This window comes from Pygoscelis adeliae, unplaced genomic scaffold (genome assembly GCF_000699105.1).
Source record: "Pygoscelis adeliae isolate BGI_AS28 unplaced genomic scaffold, ASM69910v1 Scaffold1125, whole genome shotgun sequence".
Taxonomy (NCBI): Eukaryota; Metazoa; Chordata; class Aves; order Sphenisciformes; family Spheniscidae; genus Pygoscelis; species Pygoscelis adeliae.
Window position 1 is genome coordinate 26,423 of NW_008824799.1, and position 16,222 is coordinate 42,644.

A 16,222-nucleotide genomic window follows, 5' to 3' on the forward strand; every position below is an offset into this window, starting at 1 on the left:
TGCTCCCTCCGCATGTCACCGCTCTGTCCCCATGTCTCCCACTGGTCCTTTCCCCTTGTGTCCCCCCCCACCTCGTGTCTCCCCCCTCATGTCCCCGTGTCCCTGCAGATGACCGCTGCACCCGTTTCTACCATCCGGACAAGGACAGTGGGCAACTGAGCAAGATCTGCTACGGGGACGTATGCCGCTGCGCCGAAGGTGACATGGGGACACAGGGACATGGGGACAGACTGGGTCAACGCCCCTACCGTGATGGGACACATCATGGCCATGATGGGACACGTCATTGACAAGATGGGATGTGTCATGACTGTGATGGAGTCATGTCCCTGCTATGGTGGAACGTGTCCCTGCCATGATGGGACATGTCACTACCACAATAGACCTTGTCATGGCACTGTCCCCATGTCCCCGCAGAAAACTGCTTCGTGCGGTACAAGGAAAATGTCCCGATCACCGTCAACCAACGCATTGAGCGTGCCTGCGAGCCGGGAGTTGACTACGGTGGGACATGGGGGACGTGGGGGACATGGGGTCATGGAAGGACAATGGGGGATATGGGGTCATGGGGGGAGTTGGGGCACACAGAGGGGACATAAAGGATGTGGATGGGGACATGAAGGGCCATAGAAGAACATGAGGGGCACGGAGACACAGGAGGGGACAGGGGGGACATGGAGGGACAAGAAGGACAGGCGGGGATGTAGAGGGATGTTGTGAGGAAAGGGGGGGGGGGACGGAGGGCCCCCCACATGCTGAGGGGCCACCCTGGAGTGAGGGTGCTGTCTTAGGGGTGGGGGTGACACGGTGACATCCCCCTCCCCAGTGTACAAGGTGAAGCTGACGGCAGTGGAGCAGTCGCCGTCCCATGACAACTACATCATGACCATCCTCTCTGTCATCAAGATGGGTATGAGCACCCCAGGGGTGGGGGACAAGGCCACCCTGAGGGACACGGTGGGGGTCGCCTAGGGCTGGGGACAGCCAGGGGCAGGGACACCCAGGGGGGTTGGTGTCGCTAGAGTGGCTTGGGGGCCCCTGGGTGGGTTGGTGTCACCCAAGGGTGCTGGGGACACCCATGAGGGCTGGTGTCACCCAGGTGGGGTGGAAACACCCAAGGATGCTGGGGAAAGCTGGAGGGAACTGGCGTCACCCATGGCTGATGACACCAGTGGGGTGGTGCCACCAAAGATGCCAGTGGCTCCCTGGGGATTGAGAGTCCCCATTGGTGGGACACGGCAAAGAGGGTGTCCCTGTTGTGTTGGGGTGGAGGTGACATGTCACCTGTGTGTCCTCCCCTGGGACAGGCACCGACGAGAACCCAGAAGGAAGCAACCGGACCTTCGTGAGCCACCGGCAGTGCCGAGACGCTCTGAGGCTCCAGATCGGCCAGGACTACCTGCTCTGGGGGATGGCCACCGACCTGTGGGTCACCGGCCGCTGGTAGGGACATGGGGACACGTGTGGGGATGTGGATGGGGCCACACCTGTGGGGACATGGGAACATGAGACATGGGATATTGGGGACCTGGTGACACAGAGACACACGGACATGGTGACACTGACACCCAAGCGCACAGGCGCATCCTCCCCCCGAGCCCGACATTCTCCGGTGTCTCGTACAGGGTTGTGCACCCCAATTGTCCATCCCTGTGTCATCGCCCCCCCCCCCGGGAACCACCTCCTTCTGACCCCGGTCCCCTTGCTGCCAGGACGCCGAGCTGCAATCCCTCTGCCAGGACTTCACTGAGTTTTCCCAGGCCATGACCATGTTCGGGTGTCCATCCTGAGCGAGGGCCCCCCACCCGTGGGTGCCCCCCACCCTGCTGCCCCCTGTTACCCCCTTTTTGGGGGGTTAAAAAAGTCCTTTCTGACAGCCTGGCTCTGGATCTGCGTGGTGGGAGTGTCAGGGGGATGTGGGGACACGGTAGGGGACAACGGGTCATGGGGACACCACAGGGGACAACAGGGTGGTGAGGCCTTCATAGTTGTCGTGGGGACTTTGTAGGGGACGACAGGATTATGGGGACTCCGTAGGGGATGACGGGGTCATGGGGGACCCCACGGGGGCCGTGGGGACTCCATAGGGGATGACAGACCTATGGGGATCCTGTAAGGGATGATGGGATCGTGGGGACCCTGTAGGGGACAACGGGGTCGTGAAGACTCCATAGGGGACAATGGAGTCGTGGGGACTCCATAGGGGTCATGGGGACTCTGTAGGTGACAATGGAGTTGTGAGGACCCCACAGGCGACGTGGGGACTCCATAGGGGATGACGGTGTCATGGAGACTGCGGATGTGAGGACCCTGTAGGGGATGACGGGGTCATGGGGACACCACAGGGGACAACAGGGCTGTGGGGACTTCGTAGTTGTCATGGGGACTTCATAGCGGACAACAGGATCGTGTGGGCTCTACATGGGACACGGGTACTCCGTGGGGGACAACAGGGTCTTGGAGGTATCATAGGGGATGTGAGGACTCCATAGGTGATGACGGGGCTGTGGGAACCCTGTAAGGGGTGATGGGGACTCCGTAGGGGGACAACGAGGTTGTGGGGACCCTGTAGGGGACAACAGGGTTGTGAAGACTCCCTAGGGAACCGCAGGATCATGGGGACCTTCCAGGGAATGATGGGGTCGCGGGGATTCCATAGGTGACCGCGCATTCTTGTGAACCCCATAGGCGACCATGGGGTCAAGAGGCCATGTGGGGCTGTACAGGGCCACAGGGGACCGTATAGGCCTCTCCGGGACTATATGGGCACCTATGGGACTGCATGGGGCCGTACCGGGGGCCGGATGAGGCCCTCAGGGCTCAGTACCTGGCCCTTGGCGCACAGCGTGTGATGCACGGTGCTGCACGGCATCCAGTGCACGGTGTCGCACGACCCTCGGTGCACGGTGCTGGATGGTGCTGCACGGCGCTCGGTGCATGATGCTGCTGGATGGTGCTGCACGGCGCTCGGTGCATGATGCTGCTGGATGGTGCTGCACGGCGCTCGGTGCATGATGCTGCTGGATGGTGCTGCACGGCGCTCGGTGCATGATGCTGCTGGATGGTGCTGCACGGCGCTCGGTGCATGATGCTGCTGGATGGTGCTGCACGGCGCTCGGTGCATGATGCTGCTGGATGGTGCTGCACGGCGCTCGGTGCATGATGCTGCTGGATGGTGCTGCACGGCGCTCGGTGCATGATGCTGCTGGATGGTGCTGCACGGCGCTCGGTGCATGATGCTGCTGGATGGTGCTGCACGGCGCTCGGTGCATGATGCTGCTGGATGGTGCTGCACGGCGCTCGGTGCATGATGCTGCTGGATGGTGCTGCACGGCGCTCGGTGCATGATGCTGCTGGATGGTGCTGCACGGCGCTCGGTGCATGATGCTGCTGGATGGTGCTGCACGGCGCTCGGTGCATGATGCTGCTGGATGGTGCTGCACGGCGCTCGGTGCATGATGCTGCTGGATGGTGCTGCACGGCGCTCGGTGCATGATGCTGCTGGATGGTGCTGCACGGCGCTCGGTGCATGATGCTGCTGGATGGTGCTGCACGGCGCTCGGTGCATGATGCTGCTGGATGGTGCTGCACGGCGCTCGGTGCATGATGCTGCTGGATGGTGCTGCACGGCGCTCGGTGCATGATGCTGCTGGATGGTGCTGCACGGCGCTCGGTGCATGATGCTGCTGGATGGTGCTGCACGGCGCTCGGTGCATGATGCTGCTGGATGGTGCTGCACGGCGCTCGGTGCATGATGCTGCTGGATGGTGCTGCACGGCGCTCGGTGCATGATGCTGCTGGATGGTGCTGCACGGCGCTCGGTGCATGATGCTGCTGGATGGTGCTGCACGGCGCTCGGTGCATGATGCTGCTGGATGGTGCTGCACGGCGCTCGGTGCATGATGCTGCTGGATGGTGCTGCACGGCGCTCGGTGCATGATGCTGCTGGATGGTGCTGCACGGCGCTCGGTGCATGATGCTGCTGGATGGTGCTGCACGGCGCTCGGTGCATGATGCTGCTGGATGGTGCTGCACGGCGCTCGGTGCATGATGCTGCTGGATGGTGCTGCACGGCGCTCGGTGCATGATGCTGCTGGATGGTGCTGCACGGCGCTCGGTGCATGATGCTGCTGGATGGTGCTGCACGGCGCTCGGTGCATGATGCTGCTGGATGGTGCTGCACGGCGCTCGGTGCATGATGCTGCTGGATGGTGCTGCACGGCGCTCGGTGCATGATGCTGCTGGATGGTGCTGCACGGCGCTCGGTGCATGATGCTGCTGGATGGTGCTGCACGGCGCTCGGTGCATGATGCTGCTGGATGGTGCTGCACGGCGCTCGGTGCATGATGCTGCTGGATGGTGCTGCACGGCGCTCGGTGCATGATGCTGCTGGATGGTGCTGCACGGCGCTCGGTGCATGATGCTGCTGGATGGTGCTGCACGGCGCTCGGTGCATGATGCTGCTGGATGGTGCTGCACGGCGCTCGGTGCATGATGCTGCTGGATGGTGCTGCACGGCGCTCGGTGCATGATGCTGCTGGATGGTGCTGCACGGCGCTCGGTGCATGATGCTGCTGGATGGTGCTGCACGGCGCTCGGTGCATGATGCTGCTGGATGGTGCTGCACGGCGCTCGGTGCATGATGCTGCTGGATGGTGCTGCACGGCGCTCGGTGCATGATGCTGCTGGATGGTGCTGCACGGCGCTCGGTGCATGATGCTGCTGGATGGTGCTGCACGGCGCTCGGTGCATGATGCTGCTGGATGGTGCTGCACGGCGCTCGGTGCATGATGCTGCTGGATGGTGCTGCACGGCGCTCGGTGCATGATGCTGCTGGATGGTGCTGCACGGCGCTCGGTGCATGATGCTGCTGGATGGTGCTGCACGGCGCTCGGTGCATGATGCTGCTGGATGGTGCTGCACGGCGCTCGGTGCATGATGCTGCTGGATGGTGCTGCACGGCGCTCGGTGCATGATGCTGCTGGATGGTGCTGCACGGCGCTCGGTGCATGATGCTGCTGGATGGTGCTGCACGGCGCTCGGTGCATGATGCTGCTGGATGGTGCTGCACGGCGCTCGGTGCATGATGCTGCTGGATGGTGCTGCACGGCGCTCGGTGCATGATGCTGCTGGATGGTGCTGCACGGCGCTCGGTGCATGATGCTGCTGGATGGTGCTGCACGGCGCTCGGTGCATGATGCTGCTGGATGGTGCTGCACGGCGCTCGGTGCATGATGCTGCTGGATGGTGCTGCACGGCGCTCGGTGCATGATGCTGCTGGATGGTGCTGCACGGCGCTCGGTGCATGATGCTGCTGGATGGTGCTGCACGGCGCTCGGTGCATGATGCTGCTGGATGGTGCTGCACGGCGCTCGGTGCATGATGCTGCTGGATGGTGCTGCACGGCGCTCGGTGCATGATGCTGCTGGATGGTGCTGCACGGCGCTCGGTGCATGATGCTGCTGGATGGTGCTGCACGGCGCTCGGTGCATGATGCTGCTGGATGGTGCTGCACGGCGCTCGGTGCATGATGCTGCTGGATGGTGCTGCACGGCGCTCGGTGCATGATGCTGCTGGATGGTGCTGCACGGCGCTCGGTGCATGATGCTGCTGGATGGTGCTGCACGGCGCTCGGTGCATGATGCTGCTGGATGGTGCTGCACGGCGCTCGGTGCATGATGCTGCTGGATGGTGCTGCACGGCGCTCGGTGCATGATGCTGCTGGATGGTGCTGCACGGCGCTCGGTGCATGATGCTGCTGGATGGTGCTGCACGGCGCTCGGTGCATGATGCTGCTGGATGGTGCTGCACGGCGCTCGGTGCATGATGCTGCTGGATGGTGCTGCACGGCGCTCGGTGCATGATGCTGCTGGATGGTGCTGCACGGCGCTCGGTGCATGATGCTGCTGGATGGTGCTGCACGGCGCTCGGTGCATGATGCTGCTGGATGGTGCTGCACGGCGCTCGGTGCATGATGCTGCTGGATGGTGCTGCACGGCGCTCGGTGCATGATGCTGCTGGATGGTGCTGCACGGCGCTCGGTGCATGATGCTGCTGGATGGTGCTGCACGGCGCTCGGTGCATGATGCTGCTGGATGGTGCTGCACGGCGCTCGGTGCATGATGCTGCTGGATGGTGCTGCACGGCGCTCGGTGCATGATGCTGCTGGATGGTGCTGCACGGCGCTCGGTGCATGATGCTGCTGGATGGTGCTGCACGGCGCTCGGTGCATGATGCTGCTGGATGGTGCTGCACGGCGCTCGGTGCATGATGCTGCTGGATGGTGCTGCACGGCGCTCGGTGCATGATGCTGCTGGATGGTGCTGCACGGCGCTCGGTGCATGATGCTGCTGGATGGTGCTGCACGGCGCTCGGTGCATGATGCTGCTGGATGGTGCTGCACGGCGCTCGGTGCATGATGCTGCTGGATGGTGCTGCACGGCGCTCGGTGCATGATGCTGCTGGATGGTGCTGCACGGCGCTCGGTGCATGATGCTGCTGGATGGTGCTGCACGGCGCTCGGTGCATGATGCTGCTGGATGGTGCTGCACGGCGCTCGGTGCATGATGCTGCTGGATGGTGCTGCACGGCGCTCGGTGCATGATGCTGCTGGATGGTGCTGCACGGCGCTCGGTGCATGATGCTGCTGGATGGTGCTGCACGGCGCTCGGTGCATGATGCTGCTGGATGGTGCTGCACGGCGCTCGGTGCATGATGCTGCTGGATGGTGCTGCACGGCGCTCGGTGCATGATGCTGCTGGATGGTGCTGCACGGCGCTCGGTGCATGATGCTGCTGGATGGTGCTGCACGGCGCTCGGTGCATGATGCTGCTGGATGGTGCTGCACGGCGCTCGGTGCATGATGCTGCTGGATGGTGCTGCACGGCGCTCGGTGCATGATGCTGCTGGATGGTGCTGCACGGCGCTCGGTGCATGATGCTGCTGGATGGTGCTGCACGGCGCTCGGTGCATGATGCTGCTGGATGGTGCTGCACGGCGCTCGGTGCATGATGCTGCTGGATGGTGCTGCACGGCGCTCGGTGCATGATGCTGCTGGATGGTGCTGCACGGCGCTCGGTGCATGATGCTGCTGGATGGTGCTGCACGGCGCTCGGTGCATGATGCTGCTGGATGGTGCTGCACGGCGCTCGGTGCATGATGCTGCTGGATGGTGCTGCACGGCGCTCGGTGCATGATGCTGCTGGATGGTGCTGCACGGCGCTCGGTGCATGATGCTGCTGGATGGTGCTGCACGGCGCTCGGTGCATGATGCTGCTGGATGGTGCTGCACGGCGCTCGGTGCATGATGCTGCTGGATGGTGCTGCACGGCGCTCGGTGCATGATGCTGCTGGATGGTGCTGCACGGCGCTCGGTGCATGATGCTGCTGGATGGTGCTGCACGGCGCTCGGTGCATGATGCTGCTGGATGGTGCTGCACGGCGCTCGGTGCATGATGCTGCTGGATGGTGCTGCACGGCGCTCGGTGCATGATGCTGCTGGATGGTGCTGCACGGCGCTCGGTGCATGATGCTGCTGGATGGTGCTGCACGGCGCTCGGTGCATGATGCTGCTGGATGGTGCTGCACGGCGCTCGGTGCATGATGCTGCTGGATGGTGCTGCACGGCGCTCGGTGCATGATGCTGCTGGATGGTGCTGCACGGCGCTCGGTGCATGATGCTGCTGGATGGTGCTGCACGGCGCTCGGTGCATGATGCTGCTGGATGGTGCTGCACGGCGCTCGGTGCATGATGCTGCTGGATGGTGCTGCACGGCGCTCGGTGCATGATGCTGCTGGATGGTGCTGCACGGCGCTCGGTGCATGATGCTGCTGGATGGTGCTGCACGGCGCTCGGTGCATGATGCTGCTGGATGGTGCTGCACGGCGCTCGGTGCATGATGCTGCTGGATGGTGCTGCACGGCGCTCGGTGCATGATGCTGCTGGATGGTGCTGCACGGCGCTCGGTGCATGATGCTGCTGGATGGTGCTGCACGGCGCTCGGTGCATGATGCTGCTGGATGGTGCTGCACGGCGCTCGGTGCATGATGCTGCTGGATGGTGCTGCACGGCGCTCGGTGCATGATGCTGCTGGATGGTGCTGCACGGCGCTCGGTGCATGATGCTGCTGGATGGTGCTGCACGGCGCTCGGTGCATGATGCTGCTGGATGGTGCTGCACGGCGCTCGGTGCATGATGCTGCTGGATGGTGCTGCACGGCGCTCGGTGCATGATGCTGCTGGATGGTGCTGCACGGCGCTCGGTGCATGATGCTGCTGGATGGTGCTGCACGGCGCTCGGTGCATGATGCTGCTGGATGGTGCTGCACGGCGCTCGGTGCATGATGCTGCTGGATGGTGCTGCACGGCGCTCGGTGCATGATGCTGCTGGATGGTGCTGCACGGCGCTCGGTGCATGATGCTGCTGGATGGTGCTGCACGGCGCTCGGTGCATGATGCTGCTGGATGGTGCTGCACGGCGCTCGGTGCATGATGCTGCTGGATGGTGCTGCACGGCGCTCGGTGCATGATGCTGCTGGATGGTGCTGCACGGCGCTCGGTGCATGATGCTGCTGGATGGTGCTGCACGGCGCTCGGTGCATGATGCTGCTGGATGGTGCTGCACGGCGCTCGGTGCATGATGCTGCTGGATGGTGCTGCACGGCGCTCGGTGCATGATGCTGCTGGATGGTGCTGCACGGCGCTCGGTGCATGATGCTGCTGGATGGTGCTGCACGGCGCTCGGTGCATGATGCTGCTGGATGGTGCTGCACGGCGCTCGGTGCATGATGCTGCTGGATGGTGCTGCACGGCGCTCGGTGCATGATGCTGCTGGATGGTGCTGCACGGCGCTCGGTGCATGATGCTGCTGGATGGTGCTGCACGGCGCTCGGTGCATGATGCTGCTGGATGGTGCTGCACGGCGCTCGGTGCATGATGCTGCTGGATGGTGCTGCACGGCGCTCGGTGCATGATGCTGCTGGATGGTGCTGCACGGCGCTCGGTGCATGATGCTGCTGGATGGTGCTGCACGGCGCTCGGTGCATGATGCTGCTGGATGGTGCTGCACGGCGCTCGGTGCATGATGCTGCTGGATGGTGCTGCACGGCGCTCGGTGCATGATGCTGCTGGATGGTGCTGCACGGCGCTCGGTGCATGATGCTGCTGGATGGTGCTGCACGGCGCTCGGTGCATGATGCTGCTGGATGGTGCTGCACGGCGCTCGGTGCATGATGCTGCTGGATGGTGCTGCACGGCGCTCGGTGCATGATGCTGCTGGATGGTGCTGCACGGCGCTCGGTGCATGATGCTGCTGGATGGTGCTGCACGGCGCTCGGTGCATGATGCTGCTGGATGGTGCTGCACGGCGCTCGGTGCATGATGCTGCTGGATGGTGCTGCACGGCGCTCGGTGCATGATGCTGCTGGATGGTGCTGCACGGCGCTCGGTGCATGATGCTGCTGGATGGTGCTGCACGGCGCTCGGTGCATGATGCTGCTGGATGGTGCTGCACGGCGCTCGGTGCATGATGCTGCTGGATGGTGCTGCACGGCGCTCGGTGCATGATGCTGCTGGATGGTGCTGCACGGCGCTCGGTGCATGATGCTGCTGGATGGTGCTGCACGGCGCTCGGTGCATGATGCTGCTGGATGGTGCTGCACGGCGCTCGGTGCATGATGCTGCTGGATGGTGCTGCACGGCGCTCGGTGCATGATGCTGCTGGATGGTGCTGCACGGCGCTCGGTGCATGATGCTGCTGGATGGTGCTGCACGGCGCTCGGTGCATGATGCTGCTGGATGGTGCTGCACGGCGCTCGGTGCATGATGCTGCTGGATGGTGCTGCACGGCGCTCGGTGCATGATGCTGCTGGATGGTGCTGCACGGCGCTCGGTGCATGATGCTGCTGGATGGTGCTGCACGGCGCTCGGTGCATGATGCTGCTGGATGGTGCTGCACGGCGCTCGGTGCATGATGCTGCTGGATGGTGCTGCACGGCGCTCGGTGCATGATGCTGCTGGATGGTGCTGCACGGCGCTCGGTGCATGATGCTGCTGGATGGTGCTGCACGGCGCTCGGTGCATGATGCTGCTGGATGGTGCTGCACGGCGCTCGGTGCATGATGCTGCTGGATGGTGCTGCACGGCGCTCGGTGCATGATGCTGCTGGATGGTGCTGCACGGCGCTCGGTGCATGATGCTGCTGGATGGTGCTGCACGGCGCTCGGTGCATGATGCTGCTGGATGGTGCTGCACGGCGCTCGGTGCATGATGCTGCTGGATGGTGCTGCACGGCGCTCGGTGCATGATGCTGCTGGATGGTGCTGCACGGCGCTCGGTGCATGATGCTGCTGGATGGTGCTGCACGGCGCTCGGTGCATGATGCTGCTGGATGGTGCTGCACGGCGCTCGGTGCATGATGCTGCTGGATGGTGCTGCACGGCGCTCGGTGCATGATGCTGCTGGATGGTGCTGCACGGCGCTCGGTGCATGATGCTGCTGGATGGTGCTGCACGGCGCTCGGTGCATGATGCTGCTGGATGGTGCTGCACGGCGCTCGGTGCATGATGCTGCTGGATGGTGCTGCACGGCGCTCGGTGCATGATGCTGCTGGATGGTGCTGCACGGCGCTCGGTGCATGATGCTGCTGGATGGTGCTGCACGGCGCTCGGTGCATGATGCTGCTGGATGGTGCTGCACGGCGCTCGGTGCATGATGCTGCTGGATGGTGCTGCACGGCGCTCGGTGCATGATGCTGCTGGATGGTGCTGCACGGCGCTCGGTGCATGATGCTGCTGGATGGTGCTGCACGGCGCTCGGTGCATGATGCTGCTGGATGGTGCTGCACGGCGCTCGGTGCATGATGCTGCTGGATGGTGCTGCACGGCGCTCGGTGCATGATGCTGCTGGATGGTGCTGCACGGCGCTCGGTGCATGATGCTGCTGGATGGTGCTGCACGGCGCTCGGTGCATGATGCTGCTGGATGGTGCTGCACGGCGCTCGGTGCATGATGCTGCTGGATGGTGCTGCACGGCGCTCGGTGCATGATGCTGCTGGATGGTGCTGCACGGCGCTCGGTGCATGATGCTGCTGGATGGTGCTGCACGGCGCTCGGTGCATGATGCTGCTGGATGGTGCTGCACGGCGCTCGGTGCATGATGCTGCTGGATGGTGCTGCACGGCGCTCGGTGCATGATGCTGCTGGATGGTGCTGCACGGCGCTCGGTGCATGATGCTGCTGGATGGTGCTGCACGGCGCTCGGTGCATGATGCTGCTGGATGGTGCTGCACGGCGCTCGGTGCATGATGCTGCTGGATGGTGCTGCACGGCGCTCGGTGCATGATGCTGCTGGATGGTGCTGCACGGCGCTCGGTGCATGATGCTGCTGGATGGTGCTGCACGGCGCTCGGTGCATGATGCTGCTGGATGGTGCTGCACGGCGCTCGGTGCATGATGCTGCTGGATGGTGCTGCACGGCGCTCGGTGCATGATGCTGCTGGATGGTGCTGCACGGCGCTCGGTGCATGATGCTGCTGGATGGTGCTGCACGGCGCTCGGTGCATGATGCTGCTGGATGGTGCTGCACGGCGCTCGGTGCATGATGCTGCTGGATGGTGCTGCACGGCGCTCGGTGCATGATGCTGCTGGATGGTGCTGCACGGCGCTCGGTGCATGATGCTGCTGGATGGTGCTGCACGGCGCTCGGTGCATGATGCTGCTGGATGGTGCTGCACGGCGCTCGGTGCATGATGCTGCTGGATGGTGCTGCACGGCGCTCGGTGCATGATGCTGCTGGATGGTGCTGCACGGCGCTCGGTGCATGATGCTGCTGGATGGTGCTGCACGGCGCTCGGTGCATGATGCTGCTGGATGGTGCTGCACGGCGCTCGGTGCATGATGCTGCTGGATGGTGCTGCACGGCGCTCGGTGCATGATGCTGCTGGATGGTGCTGCACGGCGCTCGGTGCATGATGCTGCTGGATGGTGCTGCACGGCGCTCGGTGCATGATGCTGCTGGATGGTGCTGCACGGCGCTCGGTGCATGATGCTGCTGGATGGTGCTGCACGGCGCTCGGTGCATGATGCTGCTGGATGGTGCTGCACGGCGCTCGGTGCATGATGCTGCTGGATGGTGCTGCACGGCGCTCGGTGCATGATGCTGCTGGATGGTGCTGCACGGCGCTCGGTGCATGATGCTGCTGGATGGTGCTGCACGGCGCTCGGTGCATGATGCTGCTGGATGGTGCTGCACGGCGCTCGGTGCATGATGCTGCTGGATGGTGCTGCACGGCGCTCGGTGCATGATGCTGCTGGATGGTGCTGCACGGCGCTCGGTGCATGATGCTGCTGGATGGTGCTGCACGGCGCTCGGTGCATGATGCTGCTGGATGGTGCTGCACGGCGCTCGGTGCATGATGCTGCTGGATGGTGCTGCACGGCGCTCGGTGCATGATGCTGCTGGATGGTGCTGCACGGCGCTCGGTGCATGATGCTGCTGGATGGTGCTGCACGGCGCTCGGTGCATGATGCTGCTGGATGGTGCTGCACGGCGCTCGGTGCATGATGCTGCTGGATGGTGCTGCACGGCGCTCGGTGCATGATGCTGCTGGATGGTGCTGCACGGCGCTCGGTGCATGATGCTGCTGGATGGTGCTGCACGGCGCTCGGTGCATGATGCTGCTGGATGGTGCTGCACGGCGCTCGGTGCATGATGCTGCTGGATGGTGCTGCACGGCGCTCGGTGCATGATGCTGCTGGATGGTGCTGCACGGCGCTCGGTGCATGATGCTGCTGGATGGTGCTGCACGGCGCTCGGTGCATGATGCTGCTGGATGGTGCTGCACGGCGCTCGGTGCATGATGCTGCTGGATGGTGCTGCACGGCGCTCGGTGCATGATGCTGCTGGATGGTGCTGCACGGCGCTCGGTGCATGATGCTGCTGGATGGTGCTGCACGGCGCTCGGTGCATGATGCTGCTGGATGGTGCTGCACGGCGCTCGGTGCATGATGCTGCTGGATGGTGCTGCACGGCGCTCGGTGCATGATGCTGCTGGATGGTGCTGCACGGCGCTCGGTGCATGATGCTGCTGGATGGTGCTGCACGGCGCTCGGTGCATGATGCTGCTGGATGGTGCTGCACGGCGCTCGGTGCATGATGCTGCTGGATGGTGCTGCACGGCGCTCGGTGCATGATGCTGCTGGATGGTGCTGCACGGCGCTCGGTGCATGATGCTGCTGGATGGTGCTGCACGGCGCTCGGTGCATGATGCTGCTGGATGGTGCTGCACGGCGCTCGGTGCATGATGCTGCTGGATGGTGCTGCACGGCGCTCGGTGCATGATGCTGCTGGATGGTGCTGCACGGCGCTCGGTGCATGATGCTGCTGGATGGTGCTGCACGGCGCTCGGTGCATGATGCTGCTGGATGGTGCTGCACGGCGCTCGGTGCATGATGCTGCTGGATGGTGCTGCACGGCGCTCGGTGCATGATGCTGCTGGATGGTGCTGCACGGCGCTCGGTGCATGATGCTGCTGGATGGTGCTGCACGGCGCTCGGTGCATGATGCTGCTGGATGGTGCTGCACGGCGCTCGGTGCATGATGCTGCTGGATGGTGCTGCACGGCGCTCGGTGCATGATGCTGCTGGATGGTGCTGCACGGCGCTCGGTGCATGATGCTGCTGGATGGTGCTGCACGGCGCTCGGTGCATGATGCTGCTGGATGGTGCTGCACGGCGCTCGGTGCATGATGCTGCTGGATGGTGCTGCACGGCGCTCGGTGCATGATGCTGCTGGATGGTGCTGCACGGCGCTCGGTGCATGATGCTGCTGGATGGTGCTGCACGGCGCTCGGTGCATGATGCTGCTGGATGGTGCTGCACGGCGCTCGGTGCATGATGCTGCTGGATGGTGCTGCACGGCGCTCGGTGCATGATGCTGCTGGATGGTGCTGCACGGCGCTCGGTGCATGATGCTGCTGGATGGTGCTGCACGGCGCTCGGTGCATGATGCTGCTGGATGGTGCTGCACGGCGCTCGGTGCATGATGCTGCTGGATGGTGCTGCACGGCGCTCGGTGCATGATGCTGCTGGATGGTGCTGCACGGCGCTCGGTGCATGATGCTGCTGGATGGTGCTGCACGGCGCTCGGTGCATGATGCTGCTGGATGGTGCTGCACGGCGCTCGGTGCATGATGCTGCTGGATGGTGCTGCACGGCGCTCGGTGCATGATGCTGCTGGATGGTGCTGCACGGCGCTCGGTGCATGATGCTGCTGGATGGTGCTGCACGGCGCTCGGTGCATGATGCTGCTGGATGGTGCTGCACGGCGCTCGGTGCATGATGCTGCTGGATGGTGCTGCACGGCGCTCGGTGCATGATGCTGCTGGATGGTGCTGCACGGCGCTCGGTGCATGATGCTGCTGGATGGTGCTGCACGGCGCTCGGTGCATGATGCTGCTGGATGGTGCTGCACGGCGCTCGGTGCATGATGCTGCTGGATGGTGCTGCACGGCGCTCGGTGCATGATGCTGCTGGATGGTGCTGCACGGCGCTCGGTGCATGATGCTGCTGGATGGTGCTGCACGGCGCTCGGTGCATGATGCTGCTGGATGGTGCTGCACGGCGCTCGGTGCATGATGCTGCTGGATGGTGCTGCACGGCGCTCGGTGCATGATGCTGCTGGATGGTGCTGCACGGCGCTCGGTGCATGATGCTGCTGGATGGTGCTGCACGGCGCTCGGTGCATGATGCTGCTGGATGGTGCTGCACGGCGCTCGGTGCATGATGCTGCTGGATGGTGCTGCACGGCGCTCGGTGCATGATGCTGCTGGATGGTGCTGCACGGCGCTCGGTGCATGATGCTGCTGGATGGTGCTGCACGGCGCTCGGTGCATGATGCTGCTGGATGGTGCTGCACGGCGCTCGGTGCATGATGCTGCTGGATGGTGCTGCACGGCGCTCGGTGCATGATGCTGCTGGATGGTGCTGCACGGCGCTCGGTGCATGATGCTGCTGGATGGTGCTGCACGGCGCTCGGTGCATGATGCTGCTGGATGGTGCTGCACGGCGCTCGGTGCATGATGCTGCTGGATGGTGCTGCACGGCGCTCGGTGCATGATGCTGCTGGATGGTGCTGCACGGCGCTCGGTGCATGATGCTGCTGGATGGTGCTGCACGGCGCTCGGTGCATGATGCTGCTGGATGGTGCTGCACGGCGCTCGGTGCATGATGCTGCTGGATGGTGCTGCACGGCGCTCGGTGCATGATGCTGCTGGATGGTGCTGCACGGCGCTCGGTGCATGATGCTGCTGGATGGTGCTGCACGGCGCTCGGTGCATGATGCTGCTGGATGGTGCTGCACGGCGCTCGGTGCATGATGCTGCTGGATGGTGCTGCACGGCGCTCGGTGCATGATGCTGCTGGATGGTGCTGCACGGCGCTCGGTGCATGATGCTGCTGGATGGTGCTGCACGGCGCTCGGTGCATGATGCTGCTGGATGGTGCTGCACGGCGCTCGGTGCATGATGCTGCTGGATGGTGCTGCACGGCGCTCGGTGCATGATGCTGCTGGATGGTGCTGCACGGCGCTCGGTGCATGATGCTGCTGGATGGTGCTGCACGGCGCTCGGTGCATGATGCTGCTGGATGGTGCTGCACGGCGCTCGGTGCATGATGCTGCTGGATGGTGCTGCACGGCGCTCGGTGCATGATGCTGCTGGATGGTGCTGCACGGCGCTCGGTGCATGATGCTGCTGGATGGTGCTGCACGGCGCTCGGTGCATGATGCTGCTGGATGGTGCTGCACGGCGCTCGGTGCATGATGCTGCTGGATGGTGCTGCACGGCGCTCGGTGCATGATGCTGCTGGATGGTGCTGCACGGCGCTCGGTGCATGATGCTGCTGGATGGTGCTGCACGGCGCTCGGTGCATGATGCTGCTGGATGGTGCTGCACGGCGCTCGGTGCATGATGCTGCTGGATGGTGCTGCACGGCGCTCGGTGCATGATGCTGCTGGATGGTGCTGCACCAGGGGGACAGGCACTTGGATGGACAGACGGACACTCAGATGGATGGACACCCAAAGGGACAGCTGGACGGTCCCCTGGGCAGACAGACGGACACCCAGGTGGAAGGACGCCTGCGCAGCCACCAGGACAGAGGGACACCCAGACGGGTGGACACCCAGCCAGGCGCTTGGATGAACGCCCAGACAGACAGACACGTAG

At 64.3% G+C, this 16,222-nt stretch overlaps 1 protein-coding gene across 1 annotated transcript in view; it reads left to right on the forward strand.

The window, feature by feature from the left end:
- C3 (complement component 3) overlaps positions 1-1,790 on the forward strand; it is a 19,528-nt gene extending 17,738 nt beyond the window's left edge. The window contains 6 exon segments of the mRNA XM_009323963.1: positions 107-198; positions 418-504; positions 827-910; positions 1,308-1,443; positions 1,581-1,626; positions 1,713-1,790. Coding sequence (XP_009322238.1) covers positions 107-198; positions 418-504; positions 827-910; positions 1,308-1,443; positions 1,581-1,626; positions 1,713-1,790 — 523 coding nt within the window.
- The last annotated feature ends 14,432 nt before the right edge of the window (positions 1,791-16,222 follow it).